Source organism: Salmo trutta, chromosome 21 (genome assembly GCF_901001165.1).
Source record: "Salmo trutta chromosome 21, fSalTru1.1, whole genome shotgun sequence".
Taxonomy (NCBI): domain Eukaryota; kingdom Metazoa; phylum Chordata; class Actinopteri; order Salmoniformes; family Salmonidae; genus Salmo; species Salmo trutta.
The window spans coordinates 35,730,127-35,751,628 of record NC_042977.1 but is presented as its reverse complement, the minus strand read 5'-3'; the positions used below and the strand labels follow the sequence as shown (position 1 = coordinate 35,751,628).

General features: G+C 43.4%; 2 protein-coding genes across 3 annotated transcripts; both read right to left on the bottom strand.

Annotated features, from left to right (window-relative positions):
- Positions 1-661: 661 nt before the first annotated feature.
- si:rp71-1g18.1 (C2H2-type zinc finger protein) lies at positions 662-5,811 on the bottom strand. Of its 2 annotated transcripts, none has more exons than XM_029705450.1 (4): positions 5,431-5,811; positions 4,476-4,615; positions 3,967-4,051; positions 662-2,266 (listed from the first exon to the last, which is right to left on the bottom strand). In XM_029705450.1, the coding sequence occupies exons 1-4, from the start codon at positions 5,693-5,695 to the stop codon at positions 1,017-1,019; spliced, it is 1,740 nt and encodes a 579-aa protein (XP_029561310.1). In that variant the 5' UTR covers positions 5,696-5,811; the 3' UTR covers positions 662-1,016. The 2 variants fall into 2 exon arrangements, with proteins under 2 accessions (XP_029561310.1, XP_029561312.1); XM_029705452.1 differs by lacking the exon at positions 5,431-5,811 and adding an exon at positions 4,927-5,067.
- A 711-nt stretch (positions 5,812-6,522) lies between these two features.
- Positions 6,523-19,626, bottom strand: LOC115157308 (calsequestrin-1). The gene is made up of 11 exons (XM_029705449.1): positions 19,238-19,626; positions 11,971-12,064; positions 10,819-10,919; positions 10,544-10,655; positions 10,306-10,379; positions 10,068-10,198; positions 9,347-9,392; positions 8,309-8,363; positions 8,084-8,184; positions 7,869-7,943; positions 6,523-7,492 (listed from the first exon to the last, which is right to left on the bottom strand). Exons 1-11 carry the CDS (start codon positions 19,472-19,474, stop codon positions 7,298-7,300), a joined length of 1,221 nt encoding a protein of 406 aa, XP_029561309.1. The 5' UTR covers positions 19,475-19,626; the 3' UTR covers positions 6,523-7,297.
- Positions 19,627-21,502: the final 1,876 nt, after the last annotated feature.

Sequence of the window (21,502 nt, the reverse complement as noted above, 5' to 3'; positions counted from 1 at the left end):
TGGGACCGCCGAAGCGCATAAAAATCGTCTGTCCTCAGTTGCAACACTCACTACAGAGTTCCAAACTGAATCTGGAAGCAACGTCAGCACAAGAACTGTTAGTCAGGAGCTTCATGAAATGGGCTTCCATGGCCGAGCAGCCGCACACAAGCCTAAGATCACCATGCGCAATGCCAAGCGTCGGCTGGAGTGGTGTAAAGCTCGCCACCATTGGACTCTGGAGCTGTGGAAACGCGTTCTCTGTAGTGATGAATCACGCTTCACCATCTGGCAGTCTGACAGACAAATGTGGGTTTGGCGGATGCCAGGAGAACACTACCTGCCCCAATGCATAGTGCCAACTGTAAAGTTTGAACATCTCATTCCGAAATCAACGAGCAGGTGTCCACATACCTTTGGTCATGTAGTGTAGTTTCGCAAGCCAATTCTAACTAGCATTAGAGCAATGACCGGAAATCTATGTTTTCTACTAGCAGTTACTATAGACTTCCAGTCATTGTGCTAGTTAGCAACTTCCTTCAAACTGAATGCAGTCATAAAAATGGTATCCATGAGTTTATCTGACTCTGTGGAAGTAGATAAAGGGCTTCATTGCCAAAATCCCGAAGAGTCCCTTTAAGCCTAGTCCAGCATGCGCAATAGAAAAACTCCATTGAAATAATTTTTTGGTTTAAGATTAGGTATAATCTGTGTCTGGAAAACCGGCCCTTACCGTATTAGAACATTATGGCTGTCAACAACATCAGTGTCCACTGAAGCTTATACTGTGATGATCATTCTGGAGAATCCAAACCTATAAAGTATGGTTGACTGTGTCCTTTCAGATCTCTCCACTGTCCCCATCTCTCATAATGGCAATTTACCATCATAGCACCTTAACAAAAATAACCAACAGGGTTGGTTATAATGAGGAATGGACATTTAGTAGTTTCAGTTAGAGGTAGGACAGTTTTGTAAGGTGGCCTACAAAAGGCTGCTCATGCTTTTAGCACAGTTGTCTTTCGCCGGAAAATGTGCTATTTCGCTGTCGCTCCCAAGTGATCAATGCTGTGTTTCTCAAGATTCCGGAAGATTCTGAAGCTCTTGGAGCAGAAGGAGCAGGTGAAAGGTCTCTCACCAGTGTGAAAGCGCAGATGAGCCTTCAGATTGTCCCTGAGACGAAAGCTCTTCCCACACTGGGGGCAGCTGTGAGGTCTCTGCCCTGTATGGAACCGTTCGTGCCTGCGGAGGCTTTTCCGCAGGGCGAACGTTTTGGAGCACTGGGAGCAGGAGTAGGGCTTCTCACCGGTGTGGAAGCGCTCGTGCCTCCTCAGGATCTTCCTGCGCTTGAAGCGCTTCCCACAGATCTTGCAGCCATGGGCGCGGCTTGAGGAGAGGACCCCTTGCAGCCGCCAGACACCGTTCCCACACTGAGTGAAGCAGCAGAGGCGTCGGCCCGTGTGGAGGCCTTGGTGGGTCTTGAGGTCCTTCGGCATGGGGAACCTCTTGTTGCCGTTACAGTTGCTACCATTAGCCTTCTTCCCTCCAGAGTTCTTTCCTCCGGGCACCAAAAGCAGGTTAACCAGCTGGACAGAGCAAGGCCTCGTCAACTTCTGCTCCAAGGAGGTCTGGTCCAGCTTGAAGTCCACCTTCTTCTTCTTTGTCTGGTCCAGCTTGAAGTCCACCTTCTTCTTCTTCTTCTTTGTCTGGTCCAGCTTGAAGTCCACCTTCTTCTTCTTTGTTTGGTCCAGCTTGAAGTCCACCTTCTTCTTCTTTGTCTGGTCCAGCTTGAAGTCCACCTTCATCTTCTTTGTCTGGTCCAGCTTTAAGTCCACCTTCTTCTTCTTTGTCTGGTCCAGCTTGAAGTCCACCTTCTTCTTCTTTGTCTGGTCCAGCTTGAAGTCCACCTTCTTCTTCTTTGTCTGGTCCAGCTTGAAATGGACCTTTTTCTTCATTATAGCAGAGGGAGGGTTCGTTATATCCATAAATTTCAACTTACTCTTAGCCTGTACAGGAGCCAAAGCCCCATCTGAGGAGGACGGGCTGTAGGCTGTCCCTTTGGCGGTGCTGTAACTGGCCTGCTGGGGCTCCACCTGGGTAGGCTTTTCTTTACATGTAGGCTGTCGTGTTAGGTCCTCCTCCTCTGCCTTTGGGACCATTTGGCAGATGACTTTAGTCTCGCATTCTATGTTGATTCCATTCTCGGTTTCTGTCTTGAGGGGCTGGGGTTTCTGCTTAGTTGGGGAGCTTTGAACAGGAACATAGAGGTGGATTGGATCCACAGTGGCTGGAGGACAGAAAATAAAATAGTTGTTAAATAGTACCCTCAACCCTTTATATACAAACAGTTTATAACAAATATACTGCTCAAAAAAATAAAGGGAACACTTAAACAACACAATGTAACTCCAAGTCAATCACACTTCTGTGAAATCAAACTGTCCACTTAGGAAGCAACACTGATTGACAATAAATGTCACATGCTGTTGTGCAAATGGAATAGACAACAGGTGGAAATTATAGGCAATACGCAAGACACCCCCAATAAAGGAGTGGTTCTGCAGGTGGAGACCACAGACCACTTCTCAGTTCCTATGCTTCCTGGCTGATGTTTTGGTCACTTTTTAATGCTGGCGGTGCTTTCACTCTAGTGGTAGCATGAGACGGAGTCTACAACCCACACAAGTGGCTCAGGTAGTGCAGCTCATCCAGGATGGCACATCAATGCGAGCTGTGGCAAGAAGGTTTGCTGTGTCTGTCAGCGTAGTGTCCAGAGCATGGAGGCGCTACCAGGAGACAGGCCAGTACATCAGGAGACGTGAAGGAGGCCGTATTGAAGGGCAACAACCCAGCAGCAGGACCGCTACCTCCGCCTTTGTGAAAGGAGGCGCAGGAGGAGCACTGCCAGAGCCCTGCAAAATGACCTCCAGCAGGCCACAAATGTGCATGTGTCTGCTCAAACGGTCAGAAACAGACTCCATGAGGGTGGTATGAGGGCCCGACGTCCATAGGTGGGTGTTGTGCTTACAGCCCAACACCGTGCAGGACGTTTGGCATTTGCCAGAGAACACCAAGATTGGAAAATTCGCCACTGGCGCCCTGTGCTCTTCACAGATGAAAGCAGGTTCACACTGAGCACGTGACAGAGTCTGGAGACGCCGTGGAGAACGTTCTGCTGCCTGCAACATCCTCCAGCATGACCGGTTTGGCGGTGGGTCAGTCATGGTGTGGGGTGGCATTTCTTTGGGGGGCCGCACAGCCCTCCATGTGCTCGCCAGAGGTAGCCTGACTGCCATTAGGTACCGAGATGAGATCCTCAGACCCCTTGTGAGACCATATGCTGGTGCGGTTGGCCCTGGGTTCCTACTAATGCAAGACAATGCTAGACCTCATGTGGCTGGAGTGTGTCAGCAGTTCCTGCAAGAGGAAGGCATTGATGCTATGGACTGGCCCGCCCGTTCCCCAGACCTGAATCCAATTGAGCACATCTGGGACATCATGTCTCGCTCCATCCACCAATGCCACATTGCACCACAGACTGTCCAGGAGTTGGCGGATGCTTTAGTCCAGGTCTGGGAGGAGACCCCTCAGGAGACCATCCGCCACCTCATCAGGAGCATGCCCAGGCGTTGTAGGGAGGTCATACAGGCACGTGGAGGCCACACACACTACTGAGCCTCATTTTGACTTGTTTTAAGGACATTACATCAAAGTTGGATCAGCCTGTAGTGTGGTTTTCCACTTTAATTTTGAGTGTGACTCCAAATCCAGACCTCCATGGGTTGATAAATTGGATTTCCATTGATTATTTGTGTGATTTTGTTGTCAGCACATTCAACTATGTAAAGAAAAACGTATTTAATAAGATTATTTCTTTCATTCAGATCTAGGATGTGTTGTTTAAGTGTTCCCTTTATTTTTTTGAGCAGTGTATATTTCAGTGTCTATAGCTTCACTACCACCTCCTAGAATAAATGTGTTTTTTACCAGAATAGATCACTTGTTCTTCTTCTGGCTCAGTGGTTGTTGAAGATTTTGGTTCCAGACTGCTCCCCTCCACCATCTCCACAACCTGACGACAGATGACAAGCCAAAAAGACGACTACTTAGGTTCTGTAATACAGGTGTCAGCTAATCAAATTAGCTTGAAGCCTACAAGTCAAAAGGGCATTAGTCCTAGTAACAAACACATCTTATGGTTCACAATGAAGCCCTTTATCTACTTACCCACTGTCAGATGAACTCTTGGATACTATTTTTATGTCTCTACATCCAGCATGAAGGAAGTTTGAGGTAGCTTTGCGAGCCAATGCTAACCAGCATTAGCACAATGGCTGGAAGTCTATGGTAACAGCTAGCATGCTAGTTAGCAACTTCCTTCAAAATGCACGTAAAGACATACAAATGATACGAGTTCATCTGACTCTAAGGAAGTAGATAAAGGACTTCATTGCCAAAATCACAATGTATCCCTTTAACCCAAACAACTCACTGACCTTCTCTTCTAGAACAGAGCACTTGAGTTCAGCAGGCTGATTAGCCTTCAGCGGGGGGATACGATGTGCAGGACCCTCCTCCTCACTGCTCCCATTCAAAGAACCACTGCCCCCCTCCAAGGACAAGCACTGTTTTGGGTCTGGAGAATGCATGGGAAAGGGGAGGGGTAGAAAGCAAAGCACACAAACATTCCATTTGTTAGACAGCATGGTGCAGATCAGTACTGAAAATAATAGCAAGAAAGAGATTAAACAAATCAGTAATTGTGGATTTCGTTGTTATTTTTTGCCTCCAAAATGTTGTTTGTTGACATTTTGTCAGTCATCATGTTTTGCAGTAACATCAAGTCATAAAATAAATAAAAAATGGATTTCAACAGTCACTTTCAGAAAGAAAGATGATAAGAGTCATCATGCATACTAAACAGTGTGTATTTATTCAAATGCATACATGATTGTATACTTGCTTCAAAGTATCCGAAGAATTGTTTTGATGAGATTGTGAACAACGTTTCCCTGCACTCTCTGCAGAGCAACAATGTTAGCTACAGGACAATGAGACTCTTTTACTTTACAAAATGTATGCCAAACAAAAAACATTGACTTCAAACCATACAACTCTATGCACAATGGCTACTTTGAACAATTTACACAGTAAATACATCAACTGTGCAGATGCAGTCTGGTAACAGAATTATGGTAAAATGTCAGTTTTCATTCTGTTACTAAACTTTATCTGCACAGTTCTTCCTGTAAATGTGTTTTTGTAAAATTGTCAGTGGAAATTGTTAAAATTAGTATTTGTGCATTGAGTTGTATGGTTTGCTAAACTTTGAAATCAATGTTTTTTGTTTGGTATACATGTTAATCTGAAAAAAATATCTGAATTTCTGCGTAATTCCGTTACCATGGATTTACCAGTGTAATGAAGTACTACTAACGTTAGCTAACATACTTTCATGTAGCTCTGAGGACGTTGTTATCTCCTCATCCACTTGAACTCCGATACTGCGAAGACATTTTTTGCCAGACTTTTTTACAGCGTCCACTGTTTGCAGGGTTTCATTTTGTTCCCTCCGCCCTTCAATGAGAATAGTGGTTCCCGAAGCAAGGAAGCGACTCTCGAACAGTTTCGTTATTTCCACGACGGCCACCTTTGCAAGTGAATCCAAAACAGACGCAATCTGGGTTTCAAAATTCACATCGTCGGAAACAGACATGCTGACAGCTAATAGTGAGCGCGCGGTAAAAAATCTAACTAAAATCGAACAAATGTTAAAACCAAAAAGCTTAACATGGGGAGATATTAAACTGTGTTTATCATCAACCACATGGTCTGAGAAACCGGGGGCGTGTCTCTGACGTTTAATGGAGAAAAAAAGTACGTGTTTCCACTAGTTACCACAGCCACAAAGTAAATCGTAAAAATGTATTAACATTTCATTTAATATTAGCAGTGTGGTTAAGGTTAGGTTTAAAATCACATTTTAAGAAGATAAATTGTAGAAATATGCGGGGTTTAGGATTTGGAGGCTGTGCTAACTAGTGACGACCCAACGTACGCTTAGCGTCTTGTGCCAAATACATTTTATTTCCGGGGAAAGCGTGGTGCGTAATATGGTAATATCTCATTATGTAATATGGGGGGAAATAAAATAATGCTAACAGTGAGAGATATTTGTTGTTATTATCTTATCTGAGTTTTATGCTACACACACACACACAGTATTGTACAGCTAACCTTATGGGGACACACAATTCAGTCACATTCAAAATCCTATTTTCCCTAACTCCTAAACCTAACCCATACTCTTACCCTAACCATAACCATAACCCATAAACCTAACCCTTAACATAATTCTAACACTAACTCTAACCTTAACCCTAAACCCTAGAAATAGCATTTTACCTTGTGGGAACTAACAAAATGTCCCCAGTTGGTCAAATGTATGTTTGTTTACTTTTCTTGTGGGGACTTCTGGTCCCCACAAGAATAGTTAAACATGTCCACACACACACACAATAATCCAGATCACAAGTCGTTTTCAAATCTTTTTCCAAGCTGTCATTTATTTTGAGCCTTTACAGTATGTTTAAGTTTTCTTGTTTAAAAAAAAAGGAATACTGTTGTTATATTTCTTTGTCAGTAGAAAACATCCATGTGATTTACAGCACATTTCAGTGCACAAGAAGAAAAAAAGCTTACCAACTAAAGTTACAATAATTCAACAGAGTAGGTTGGTATGACCCATGACCTGTATGTAGGAAAAGCCTGCTTGCACCCTTGGATTTGACAAGTTAGGAGAGGGGCGAACATTTAATCTAGAGAAAATAAAACAAAAATAAAATACATTCAGGCGACAAGTTTACAGATGGACTTAAAATGCATCAACAAAGTAACCCCTCTATTTGTTTGAAATATAAAAATCAGAAGCATCAGGTGTTTTAAGATTTAGTGCTAGTGAATATCCAATAGCTGTATTTTGAAAGTATTATTTTCACAATTTATTTTTTGTATCCTTTTCATATTGTATGGATGGAAAAGTTACAGGTGTGGTGTGAATAAAAAAATGGGGCTCTGAGAAAGTACTGTCTTTTATGGATTCAAAGCAAAGGGGAAAAAATACAACAATATTTTGACAAGATGCTCTGAGCAAGGATGTTGAAAACATGAGGATGTCCATATGAGCAGACATATTTAACTTAATGACGTGTTACAACAGAGGACAAGGAAAACTTGAGGAAGGAGATGATGTGATTGGCCAATTCTATTATATTGGCCAGATTTAGACATAGGCCAGTGAAATGATGAGATCAACAATTTACTCATCATCGTCATCATCGTCATCATCATCATCATCATCGTCGTCATCGTCGTCGTCGTCGTCATCATCATCGTCATCGTCATCGTCATCTGGATCAATTTCATCTGAAAGAACATCTTCAATCCATTCCTCAAGCTCATCTGCGCTTGGTAGGTCGTCATCATTGTCGATCTCCATCCATACACTGTCGGCCTATAGAGAGACAAAAAGCAATTCAGTGCCAAAGATAGACTATTGAATGTTTTTAAATGCTAGTGGAACCATAGAAATAGAATGAATAGAATGGGCGTCCCCATTCAAGTCAGTAAAAGCATAATGGGTGCACATTGCGAGTGTACCCATAGCAGCAAAGCAGGAAGTAAAAGCAGGAAATGTACCCATTAATCTGTGCTGTAATTTGTTGAATCAACTGAACAACACATTGACATTACAAAAAAATACATTCAGAGTGTACGCATGAGTTTACCAGTTAAATTGCCAGCATTAGATGTTCCAAGCCTGTCCTATTCATTCTATTTCTATGAGTAGAACCTCATGACTCCTCATACATGACAGAAACATTACTCACATCTTCAACATCCACAACACCAATCTGGGGAGAGCCTAGGTCAATTCCAAAGGTCTTCTCCCAGTATGGGACAAGCTAAAGAGGATGGATAATATTCCAGGAAGAAATCAACAGCAATCAGAATCTCATATCACGATCCCCCATATTTAATGTGGGAAATTGGATAGATGGATTATATTGTATTGATAAGTGACCATCCATGACCATGATTTTACCAGCGGGAAGTCATCTGGATCAATCCAGACAATGCTGAGGTTGGGATTATCATTGTGCTCCTCTGCTACTTCCTTTAGGATTTCCAGGAACTCAAAACCATCTGGGAAGTCAAAGGTCAAGTGTCAAATGTACATAAAGCCTTATGAAACCCCTCTTGCTGACAATGGTTCCCTCCTCCCCCACCCAGCCCTATTGACTCATTAGCCTCCCCTTTGGTTCTGTACCTGGATCATCCTCTTCTGCGAATGCAATGATGTGCTCGCCATCAATGTCATCCTCCTAAGAAAAGACAGACTCCTTAAACGCACTAACACCAGTTAAGAAAACTGGGATGGGGAATATAGACTACCTACAAGTGTATTTCCATCCGTGTTTGCACATTTAGGCCACATATATACACTGAACAAAAATATAAGCACAACACGTAAAATGTTGGTCCCATGTTTCATGAGCTGAAAAAAAATCCCAGACATTTTTCATACGCACAAAAAGCGTATTTCTCTCAAATGTTGTGCACAAATTTGTCTACATCCCTATTAGTAATCATTTCTTCTTTGCCAAGATAATCCATCCACTTGACAGATGTGGCATATCATGATGCTGATTAAACAGCATGATCATTTCACAGGTGCACCTTGTGCTGGGGACAATAAAAGGCCACTTTAGAATGTGCCGTTTTGTCACACAAAACAATGCCACAGATGTCTCAAGTTTTGAGGGAGCATGCAATTGGCATGCTGACTGCAGGAATATCCACCAGAGCTGTTGCCAGAGAATGTAAGGTTAATTTATCTACCATACACTGTCTCCAACGTCGTTTTAGAGAATTTGGCACTACATCCAACCGGCCTCAAAACTGCAGACCACGTGTAACCACGCCAGCTCAGGAGCTCCACATCTGGCTTGTCTGTAATAAAGCCCTTTTGTGGGGAAAAACATATTGTGATTGGCTGAGCCTGGCTCCCTATGCCATCCCAGGCCACCCCATGGCTGCACCCCTATCCAGTCATGTGAAATACATAGATTAGGGCCTAATGAATTTATTTAAATTGACTGATTTCCTTATATGAACTGTAACTCAGTAAAATCTTTGAAATTGTTCAATGTTGCGTTTATATTTTTGTTCAGCATGTTGCGTTTATATTTTTGTTCAGTATACTTAGGTGGATAACAATAAAAATTGGGGAGGCATGCTTACTAAGAAGACATCATCCATTTTGTTTTGTAGGATGATTTTTATGGTAATAGTTGGTATAGCTTACCCAGATCTCATACATGTTATCGGGCTCCATCTTCCTCAGGGTTGGTCTGTAAAGAAATAGGACGTCAGATATTTATTTATTGTTCATTGAGCAAGGTTACACTTTTTAAACTTTGAGTCCTACTTTAATGGGAATAGTCAGTTAAGAGTAATTAACACAATACTTAGCATATTTATATGTTTTCCCTTTCTGTAATACACATGACTTCCAGTGACCTATTTGCAACACTCATTTGTGTACGGGTTGATGATCACTAGACTTGTTACTGACTGTTATGGATTGTTCTCATATCGTTTGATAGGGCTGGACGCCGGAGCTAGTCAAGGTACAAGGGCAGAGGACACACTGATTATTATTGTATTGATGATGACATTATGAACACTCTGTGATTCTGTAGCAGAAAAGTTACAGTATTTTGTTTTGACTTTGTACAAGCCTATTGGGCTGATGTTTAGAGAACATTTAGTACTGTTCGATTAGAATGTAAAGGAACCCGTCTCCAACAGGCCCGATTATACATTTTTTCTGGAGGTGTCTCCCTGTTGCAACTGTTGATTTTGATTGATATTTTCAACGACTGCTCTCCTTTTGGTTCACCTGAAAATTCCCTTTACACCTAGGTATAGGGTTTTTACAAGTCAAATCACAAAGAGAGGAAAGAACACCTGACCCTTCTCATTATGTATTGTGCCATTCTGGCCACTGTGGCCATGAATCTCACCTGTCGTGATCCTCGATGTACTCGACAAGCTCCTCCTCTGTGTAGGGCTTTCCGGGGATAACTATGGGTTCATCTATAAAGGGTTCATAGAAGTCCACCTCATTCACCTTCAGGCCCAGATCCTTGGCAACCTGGAATACAGAGGATTGGTCTGAAGGAACAATGGGATACTTTTAAAAGAGAGTAGAGCTCCAGTGTAATTTTGAGGATGTAGTTGTTAGTGGGCAAGGTTCTTCACCTTGGGAGTGAATGTAGCGAAGAACTTGATGTGTGGGTGGAACTCCTCAGCCGCGTCCACATAGGCCAAATAATCTGAAATGTTACAGGCATTTGTTAAGACCTGAGTAAAATCTAGATTTTTTGTTGGCAAATACACTGTTAATACACTGTTTTATCCATAAAATGTACACATAACTTATAGTATACAGTAAAAACACAGAAATAAAATGTTTTAAATATACATTATATATTCTTACGTTCAGACTTTTCGCTCTTAAAGTAGCCAACCAGTTTGATATCCTCCTCAATGTTATGGAAACCTTTAACCTCCGGATCGTTCTCAATGATCTCAACTGGGTCTTCAAGAACCTTGAACAGAGTAAAAGTAGGATGGATGGGGAGCGGAAGATCATGGTGGGGGAAAAGAGAGTGAAACAGTACAGAATATATCAGTGGTGGATAAATAGTCTGTTTCCTACAAATTGCAGCCAGGTAAAAAAGAGCATAAATAGATGACATTACTCTCACATACATCATAGATGAACTCCACAATTGTGTCTGCAGCAAGCTCCCCATCGTACTCAATGATCTCGTTCTCGGTGAAAATGTAGATGCTGTCGGCCTCCTCAAGTCCTGAGGAGACAACATAATTTCAACTCGGGGCTTACATATCCAGTCATAATCCAGTCATAACCTTGAATCCACTAGAGGTCAGGCTTGCTCATGGGTTGCCTTAGCACAATCCACTTATCCATTTGTTTGTCTTTTTGTATGTTCCTTGTATACCATTTTTTTAATATTTCAGTTAACCAATGATATTAGGCCATACTTGGCCATGATTACAAACACCTGTGTGTCTCTTGACACTATATAAATGACTCATCTCTCAGTGTTTGTGATGATACCCTGATGAAGACAGCTTAGCTGTCGAAACGTTGGTTATTAAAATTTTTGCATCTGAGCTCTTAGAGTGTGCGGCTTTCCTTTATTTTCTAGTGTTCTGCTCCGCTAGCCAGCACCTCGCCTTTATAGGTGTGCGTTTCTTTTTTCTAGATTGCCTTAGCACAATGACACAAGATGTGCATCTCAAAAGTGTAGTGGCGTCTTCTCCTTGTTTCCTTTACTTCATCATCACTGAGGTGAGATAATTAAAAAGGTGATGTCTCAGTGGGCAATGGGCGTTCACCATATTGCTTTCTCCTATAATATATTTCCTAATTCTGGGAGAGTGTAAGTCTCAGTGACCCCTTCCTTCAAAATAACCTTTTTGAAAAACAGTACTCCTAAAAACTGTCATCGTAAGAGTGAGGTATTTTAGTCAGCAGCCTGTCGAAGTGTGACCCGCACAGCAGCTCGTGCACATAAACAAGTAGAAATGTGAAATAGTGTTCTGCAGCGCCCTCCACAGGGGAAATTATCTACATTGATAGTTGCAGAGGAAGGAGGCAAGACAAGGAGAGGAATCCACGTATGACTATTGAGATGCATCCATTGAGACAGTCAAGCAGTTTACTCCACTGAGCACATAGCTGGTCAGTGGTGATGTCTACATTTGATTGTGACACTTTGACAAATGGAACATGTTGAAAGATGGTGACAATTTCACCATAACTGGCCTCAGAACTATAAATAATCCTATGAATCTTGAATATCGGTAATAGTGTCTATTTCTGTGCGTATTTACCGAGTTTCTTAGCAACAACACTGCCCTTCTTCTCATCAACAAGGCCAAATCCAATATCCTCATCGTCAAGGTCATCAAGGACCTGAGCTGCAAGCTGTGAAAAAAAAAACACATTCACATAACTGAAAACACAGTGGCACCCTTATGCCTGAGCAGGAATATCTTCTGATAATGTACGAAGAACTTATAAGGACTTTTGGGGAGTTTGTTTTTAAGTTTATTTTTGAATATTCTGTAAGGAAATTGATATGCATTCACTTCACCCTCAGCTTTGTGGGTTTGCTGGAGGGACAGGTGTCATTCTCAGTGCACTGCGTACACACTAAAGCAAACAGAAATGTTGTTGTTTTATTTCACACATTTTCCTTCAGTTCCTCCACCATAAAAGCCTGGGACTCAGAGCGCTGTCCATGCACTTTCTAAATCTGTGTGAAACTTGACCCTAATAACTGACAACCGGCTCAACCAACGATGTTGCCACATCCGTGGCCTGCATACGGAGGGGGTGGGATAACAGTTCTGCTGACTGCGTTGGGGTAACTGGGTGCTTGGATAGCAACAGGTGCAACCCTGCTTTCACATATCTCTTCTAGCACTTCATCAAGGAGGTGCAGGCACCCAAACATACATACACAGAGACACACAGACTGACATGAAGGATAAGTTATCAGTGCTTCTGTGCAGTTAATTTTATTACATAGCAAAATCCCATAACCAGGCTGTCATGTTCCACACCATGGCAATGATGATAGCTGGCACTGATGGTAGGCCTAGAGATCCTAGCCTGAAACCGTGGGATGCAAGCAATAGTGGCCCTTGCTTTATGTCTTGGTGTGCAGTTTGATATTATGTACCTTTTGGGGGAATGTTTATTTGTGAATAACTGTAAAACAGCGGCCCAAATGTCAGAGGTGAATTATTATACTGTATTATAATGGTATAATAGCAGGCTGTCCCAGGAAAGCTGATTTTCAGCTAAAGTCCCCACTATTTACTTGTCAGATTAATAGGTTTTCCCTTGTAGACACTTCCCACTGCGTACAAACTGGTTTAAACAAATTTGTTTCCATGTCATTTCAACCAAAAAATTCAATCTGATGACGCTGAATCAACATGGAAAATTGATAAAATTTGCAAAAAGTCATCAACAAGCATGAATTTAGGGACTTTTTGCATTTTTTTTTCACCCAATCTAAATTCAATGACATGGTTTGACTTTTTGTTGTTTTCACTTTGAATTCATGTTAGATGACAACTCAATCAAATATGAATCAAAACTACACGCTGAACTGACGTCTGTGCTCAGTGAGTTATGTGTCCATATTTGTCATGGGGGGAGTGGTATTCATATGAAGAGGTTCTAAGGGGGTCAGGATCTAGATCGGCCTGTTAAATAGATTGAGGGCTAAACTCAGCTAAAGGCTTTTAGCCAAACAGACTACTACAGCTATATAAGGTTGCTGTTTGGGGGCATGAGTTGTGAAGCGGGCAGGTTTCTTGCCTGAGTGCAAGGGGAGAGTTTGCTTCGTGACAAATCAGGGAAGGGAGGAGGGAGGAGCACATACTGTACATCTAAATGAGATGACATGCTATCCTCATCTATCTCATTGCCTGACCTAGATTATACCATAGAAATAGAATGAATAGAATGGGTGTCTCCATTCAAGTCGATGATGGCATAATGGGTGGACTGGCATCAATTCATGAGATAGCCCACTGCAAAGGACATCAGGCTCAGCCTTTCATAAATATGTAGGACTGACTCATAAACGATATGTAAAATCTGATGTAGACAGTGTTGTATAACAGTCTCATCGGTTGTTCCCTACAAATGCTGTTTTGAATTAAAAATAAATTGTACCTACACACTGAAGCTGGCTGCAAAGCCGAAACGTCTGTGTACGCTGTCCCTGATGCAGTGAATTTTTTATCTTCAAAATGAAGTAAGCTTTATGAGACATCTTTTTGAGTGCAGACCCATTACACCTTTTGTTTGTCCTAATTTGCATTTTTTTTACACACTAGCCAAGCTTCTGGGAGAGCGCGATGGTTCCCTTTTGATTAGCCATTGAGAGTGTACCCATAGCAGCAAAGCAGGAAGAAAAAGCAGGAAGTGTACCCATCAATCTGTGCTGCGATTTGTTGAATCAACTCAACTGACGCTACAAAAAAATGAATTCCATTGCATATGCCACATCAGTCAGCATCATTTGAATGCAGTGGAGGCTCCTCAGATGAAGAAGGGGAGGACTATCCTCCTCAGTGAATTTCATAAAAATAGTGAAACATTAAAAAAAGTTATCATTTTTAGATTAAACCATATGCACGTCACCAAATAATTGATTAAACACACTGTTTTGCAATTAAGGTCTACAGTAGCCTCAACAGTACTCTCTGGGGTAGCACCATGGTGTAGCTGGAGGACAACTAGTTTCCATCCTCCTCTGGGTACATTGACTTTGATAAAAAACCTAGGAGGCTCATGGTTCTCACCACCTTCCATAGACTTACACAGTAATTATGACAACTTCCAGAGGACGTCCTCCAACATATCAGAGTTCTTGCAGCATGAACTGACATGTTGTCCACCCAATCAAAGGACCAGAGAACAAATCTAGTACTGAAAGCATAAGCTACAGCTAGCTAGCACTGCAGTGCATAAAATGTGATGAGTAGGTGACTCAAATAGAGAGAGACAATAGTTGAACGGTTTTGAATAAATAAATATTCAAAATGAAGGAGACGCAAGAGATAGAGAGAGAGAGCTAGCTATATTTTGTTGTATACATTTTTCCACTTCAAGATGCACTATGTAGAAGTCGCTCTGCCATTTCCTTCTTGCTAAAATTCTAATAGTTCGCTTAATTTCAGTTTGTAACAAAACAAGTATAGTGTAGAGAATCATCGTACCATCTAAACCGCTGTGAAATAGTTAGCTAGCTAGCTAGTTTAGCCTACTGAGACACACGGCTCAAACAGAGGGATGCTATGTTAGCTAGCTGGCTATGGCTTTCCAACACTGGAACTCTTCCAAGTCAAGGTAAACTTTTGGTTTTATTAATGTATTGCCACAGGGGCCCTGTACTGCTTGCTGTACACTGTACTGCATGATTGCAGCGGGTTTACTAACGCGTTAGTTTTAGTAGCTATGGTGACAACGATGTAGGCCAGCATTTCCCAAACTCAGTCCCCGGGACCCCAAGGGTTGCATGTTTTGTTTTTTTGCCCTAGCACTGCACAGCTGATTCAAATTATCAAAGCTTGATGATTAGTTATTATTTGAATCAGCTGTGTAGTACTAGAGCAAAAACCAAAACGTGCACCGCTTGGGGTCCCGAGGACTGAGTTTGGGAAAACCTGATGTAAGCTGTGTGTAGCGGTTATGAATGTTTGGCTTGGAAAGGTTTTTCTCGCCTGGTCACAGAATAGCGTGTAGCTGCGAGAAGGAATTATACAATGAGCAAAGAGATCATGCTGTTTGTATGTGGCTGTTATGAAAGTGAGCTGTGGTTGGGGGTGATCATGGGTGTATTCATTCTGCCGATTCTGTAAAAATGAATCTTAAACGGAAGCAAACGGAACAGAGTGCTGATAATCATACCTGAACTTGTCCAATAGAAACTCTTGTTTGCAACTGTTTGGACTAATGATTACACCCTAGATCAGCTCGATGCAGGCAAGAGTGTGCAAGGCGGTATTGAATAGGCACACAATGTGTTTACTTAAGTCTGATTTGGATATATTTGGCAGTTTTTGCTGCATAACATGTAGAAGTTGTCCCTTTTCAGGTTTAGGATAAGTGATTAGTTAGAATAGAAGCTGGTTAGAATAGCTAGCATACAGAAATCGTTTATGGTAGTCAAATTTGTTTTTTAATTGTAACTCTTTACCACATCTATTGCAAGTGTACACATCAGTTACCAGTCAAATTGCCAGGGTTTGAGGTTCCAAGCCCGTTCTATTCATTCTATTTCTATGTAGTATACTCTCGCTCTCTCTCTCTTTCTCTGCAATAGACCAAAACAGAGTGCAGAGTGCACATTAATTTCACATAATGTCATGGCACTACTACCTTTTAAATAGCAACACAGCACTTTAGGATACACAAACATCCACAACAGCAGCACTCGATAAATATAGACCCAGAGCCACACCAACCAAGGACTATTTTGGCAAGGTGCTGGTGACGCTCAAGTCTCTAGGATCCGCTGACAGGTACAGTACTGCAGCCGTCTGTCAGTCAGCCCAGTCCAGTCAGCCGACACCACAGTACTGGGGCCTGAACCTCCTGGGCTAGGCCTCGATGTCCCATAACATACAGAGGAGGGGGCAGGCAAGAATTCTCAGATGATGATTAATATATCATTAATCAAAACACCCTGCTGAGTAGACATATGTCTCTCACACACACGGACCTACATGCATACATGCACACACACGGACCTTCATACATACATACATGCACACATGTCGGACCTACATACATACATGCACACATGTACTCATATACACCCACATGCACACACGCAAGTGGATGTGTTCGTTTCCTGAAGCGTTTCCAACCGGGGAACCTAGTCATGGCAAAATTCTACAGTAGACTTTGGTATATTTGTTCATTATTCGTTTTCCAGGTGATTAAATAAGTAAAAGAAAAAGAAAACCATACAACTCCTTAAGAGGCACCAGTCCCAAAATAGCTCTTCAGCCATCAGAGCTGTGTTGTGTTTCTCTTCACGGAATCCTGGAAGTTGTAGTCCAAAGTGGTTAAGTTGTAGTCCTAAGAAGTTGGGCCAGTCCTGGCAGAGCTGAATTTGAGAGGATTAGCTCATTAGCCATCTGAAGAGCATTTATATTTCTTTATAAACCACCAGTCATTCACACCCATTAGTCTTCAGTTTCAGGCCATCCAGGGGTACCTATGGGTTTCACTGCTGAATGAGATAACCTTTGTGCCTCCTGAGAGGGCTACTGATTTCACTGGAGATCAATAACCGGTATCCCCTTTCAAGGGTGAGAGAGTGCAGGGGTTTAAGATTGAACAATGTAGTTAATTCGAAATGTAGGTTGGCACTTGCTTTGGTGCCAAAACTAATCAAAAAGTGTCTATGAAATCACACAACACACACATTCTTGACATCCATATTGCTCAGATATGAGTGAATGAGGAATAGCTGCACATCTCTCACTGAACGTATGGAATTGTGTTGACAGTAGGCCTATGTGGAGTTCTCTAAGTAACAGATTTACAATGGAGTGGTGTAGCCATTGAAATAGAATGTACACATTTTATTTCTATGGGTGAATTTTTCTTCTATGTACGGAGCTGTAGTCTGAAGCAGACCTACGGTGTAACTCTGTCAGACACTGTTGAAATGAGGTGATGACACGCCTAAATTATCATGCTATGGATGTAATCCTCTCACCAGGATGAACGTGACTGTTCTGCAGCTGAAAGTCTTGAGTGACAGGATGAAGCTTTAACCTTTGACCTTTAGCCTATCGTGAGGGGTTATTGGGATGGCATGTTGGCTGGTAGGAAGGCCAGTTGGAAATCAGGGAGAAGAAAAAGGGCAGTTGAGTGTGTGATGGATGTAGCGAGGGGCGTACTTCAAAGAACAGGGTCACATAAACACACACAACACACCCATGGTCACAAACACCCATGGTGACACACACATATCAAAATGGACATATAGCCATGTACACACACATATGGATTTACTCCGCACACCCTATTACAATCAATACAAGAAATGTAGGACATTTCTGATAGATGTTAGGAAGATAGAAGAGATTATTCTTATGGATTGTAAATCAGATCAGTCAACGAGCTGATGACTTTGGGTCCTGCTACTTCTGTCCATGTCATGTTTGAGTCATAAATGGTCGACAGTACAGACCTGCTATCTGTACTGTCGACCATTTGCCAGGACTGGTGATGGGATCCCGTGTCCTCACGACTCAGCACTTTGCATGTGAAGAATGCTGTCTCACACTCCCTCCATGCCACAGGCACGTGACAAATGTTTTTGTCTCAGTTGTCAGTATTTCTTATGTCGCTGCACTAATTCCTGCCCCACACCATTCCTTAAAGACACGCCCATCCCTGCCATCTCCCATTTCATCTAAGACCACAAAAGCATGAGTCAGTCTTAAAACAATACACACCAGGGATATTTCCAGCAACCCAGAGATTTCTGGAACAGCAGGTGAGTCAACATAGTACCCCTACAGTCCCCTCCAGGCACTATCGCTTATTTGGCCATTTATAGCATCAGCTGATTATTAATTCCTGTTACTATCTCATGTCTGCCTTTACCTATTTACCCTGATGACCAAATTCATTCACTAAAAAGGCTTTCAAATTCAGTAAACTGTCCAATCCATGCAATAGTCGGACCCTTGCAGCTTTCGCTTCTTATCTATTGCCTTGAACATCTTAATTTAATCATTGTCTATGTTGTGGCATGTTTCAAAGGCCACATTTGAGTTGCCTTACCCTTAACAACAACACTTAGTTACCTGTAAATACTGTCTGTATCCACGTAGCCCCTTAATACACACTATCATCCAGTTGATTAATTATAGCAGTGATGGTGCATCCCTACTCAGGCACTGTGTCCCACTTCTACCTCCCAGTTACCCATCCCCTCTCCTCACCATACCCCACTCAGTTGCCCGAGTCCTTCCAGTTGCCTGACCCAGTCCTCCCAGTCCCCTGACCCAGTCCTCTCACTCCCCTGACCCAGTCCTCTCAGTCCCCTGACCCAGTCCTCTCAGTACCCTGACCCAGTCCTCCCAGCCCCCTGACCCAGTCCTGCCAGTCACCTGACCCAGTCCACTCAGTCCTCTGACCCAGTCCTGCCAGTCCCCTGACCCAGTCCACTCAGTCCCCTGACCCAGTCCTGCCAGTCCCCTGACCCAGTCCACTCAATCCCCTGACCCAGTCCTGCCAGTCCCCTGACACAGTCCTGCCAGTCCCCTGACCTAGTCCACTCAGTCCCCTGACCGTCCTCCCAGTCCCCTGACCCAGTCCTCCCAGTCCCCTGACCCAGTCCTCCTAGTCCCCTGACCCAGTCCTGCCAGTCCCCTGACCCAGTCCTCCTAGTCCCCTGACCGAGTCCTTCCACCCCCCTGACCCAGTCCTCCCAGTCCCCTGACCCAGTCCTCCAAGTCCCCTGACCCAGTCCTCCCAGCCTCCTGTCACCTGTCACCTGACACAGACCTTCTAGTCCCCTGACCAAGTCCTCCTTGACCTGTGACCCACCTCCAGGGCCAGTTCCTCGATTTCAAACTGTTTCTGGGCAACGGCATCGGATCCGGGATGCTCATGGTAGTACAGAACCATCACATCATGCGTCTTCATCACAGACTTGTAGTTCTTGGTAGTCAGCTCGATGACCCGGTCCATCCCATCGTACTCAGGGAAGTCCAAACCCTGCTCACCCCATGACAGTCCCCCGCAAGACAGAAGGACTGCCATAAGCACCCAGCTCCAATTCATGTTTCTTTGCTTATTTGGAAATTAATTGTAGTTTCAGTGAGTTAAAATTTAAATAATTTCTTAAAAATGAGGAAGGACTTCCGATCCCCACCACCCAGAACAGAGCAAGACCAACTCCTGAGCCCCCCTTATTAAACCCCCTCCACACGGGGAGCTGGAAACAGGGCAGAGAGCAAGAGGGGGTGGGCTCAATTATGGATGTAGGTATGTGTGTGTGTGTGTGTGTGTGTGTGTGCGTGTGTGTGTGTGTGCGTGTGTGTGTGCGTGTGTGTGTGTGTGTGTGTGTGTGTGTGTGTGTGTGTGTGTGTGTGTGTGTGTGTGTGTGTGTGTGTGCGTGCAGAGGGCATTTCGGGCTGGACCAGTTTTAGCTCAGTGGGCCTGTTTAACATGTTGTTTTTTTTGGGCCCAAAATTATCATTATATGGCTCATAATTAGTTCCTCAAGGAAATAAAATGGGCTGGCGTGTTAGAAATGGAGGGGCGGAGTCTGGTCACAGACCGCGCCTGTGTGTGTGTGTGTGTGTGTGTGTGTGTGTGTGTGTGTGTGTGTGTGTGTGTGTGTGTGTGTATGTGTGTGCGTGTGTGCGTGTGTGCGTGTGCGCGTGTGGGCGTGTGTGCGTGAATTTGGCAATGAAGGTGGGAGGGGAGTAGAGCGGCTGTCGAGGTGACAGGGCTGACGAGAGTAAGATACAGATCCTGTGTGTGTGTGTGTGTGTGTGTGTGTTAGTTTTTGTGGGTGTGTGTCTGCATCTGCGTGTTTGTGTGTTGGGTTAAAGGAAGGCGGAGTCATAGAGGAATAACAGACTTCCCCCACCTCTCCTTCAGTGAATAAGAGGACGGTGGGAGACAGAGGCGATGGTTTCAAATAGAAAGAGCAAGAGATCGATTGACAGCCCACTGGAAAAATGAAGAGAGACTAGGAATGATGGGCGGGGGGATGGGCACAGATAGTCCTGGAACACTTTCCCCATATTTAGTTTTGAGGGGCTCCGATCCTGGCGAAAAATAATGGATTTAGGATGATGGGGGGACATGTTAGGAGGGGTGCTGGTCTAGTTTACTGCTCTTAGCACTGCCCGGTGCTAGAATGTGGCAGGAGGTCACACAAGGACAGGGGGACAGGGGCGAGAGATGAGAGTGACGCTTCTGGTTTGGTTTCACTAGAGTTACAGTACATAGGTCAGTTGGCCTGCCCTAGGGGATATCAGTCTTCACTCAATGATAACCGACAGATAGTTTTACCATTGTGAAAGCATTTTCATTTGTTTGCGCTCTGTGAATTTGTCGACTTACAAGTGTGTGTGTGTGTGTGTGTGTGTGTGTGTGTGTGTGTGTGTGTGTGTGTGTGTGTGCGCGCGTGCGCGCGTGTGTGTGTGTGTGTGTGTGTTGCCTGTGATATAACTTTACAAATTGAAAGGGGAGAAGTGAATTATAAATAAAAGTCTGCTACATGATCTCCCCCTCTGTATTCAGTGACAAGCACGGCTAATTCCTAATTCCTATTTAGTCACCCCCACTCCACCGGCTCTTGTGGAGGGATATGAGGGGGAGAGGGATGTAGAGATGGGATATGTGTACTGTAAGGGGACAGGGTGACAAGGGGAGTGTTGACTGAGATGCCAAGCATATCTGGTGTCATTGACTGTAGAAAATGAAGACTGTTTGCTTAACCCATGGCCTGCTATGTTTCGTTTGTCTCTGTGTTACCGTATCTGAGAGAACGAGAGGGAGAGTGTTTAGTGAGGAGCGGTCATATTAATACTCACACAATACGACTTTTGTAAGCATTATGTATTTCAAACAACTGTGGAGTCCTATCCTAATGTGTCTTTGTGAGTGTTAGTTGTACAGGAGAAAAACACAATATTTTAGCTACATGGGCCAAGTGTGGTGCGTAAACTCATGCAACTGAAATGAACTGCCTACTCTTAGGCAACAGCAGCCTCTAGTGGTGTAATATGGCATGGCAGCAAATATGTGCAGTAATTTGGAGCCAAGCAGCCTTTCAGGAGCGCTTGTTTTCTTCAG

Bases quoted from the DNA above. Each gene is read 5' to 3' on its own strand.
- si:rp71-1g18.1 (XM_029705450.1), bottom strand. From the start codon at position 5,695: ATGTCTGTTTCCGACGATGTGAATTTTGAAACCCAGATTGCGTCTGTT. The intron at 4,616-5,430 runs GTATGTTAGCTA...TGCATTCTCCAG, and splicing joins GTCCTCAGAGCTACATGAAA to ACCCAAAACAGTGCTTGTCC. The intron at 2,267-3,966 runs GTAAAAAACACA...TCTGTCCTCCAG, and splicing joins AGAACAAGTGATCTATTCTG to CCACTGTGGATCCAATCCAC.
- LOC115157308 (XM_029705449.1), bottom strand. From the start codon at position 19,474: ATGAATTGGAGCTGGGTGCTTATGGCAGTCCTTCTGTCTTGCGGGGGA. The intron at 10,656-10,818 runs GTATGTGAGAGT...ACTCTGTTCAAG, and splicing joins TTGTGGAGTTCATCTATGAT to GTTCTTGAAGACCCAGTTGA. The intron at 10,199-10,305 runs GTGAAGAACCTT...TCTGTATTCCAG, and splicing joins TCGCTACATTCACTCCCAAG to GTTGCCAAGGATCTGGGCCT.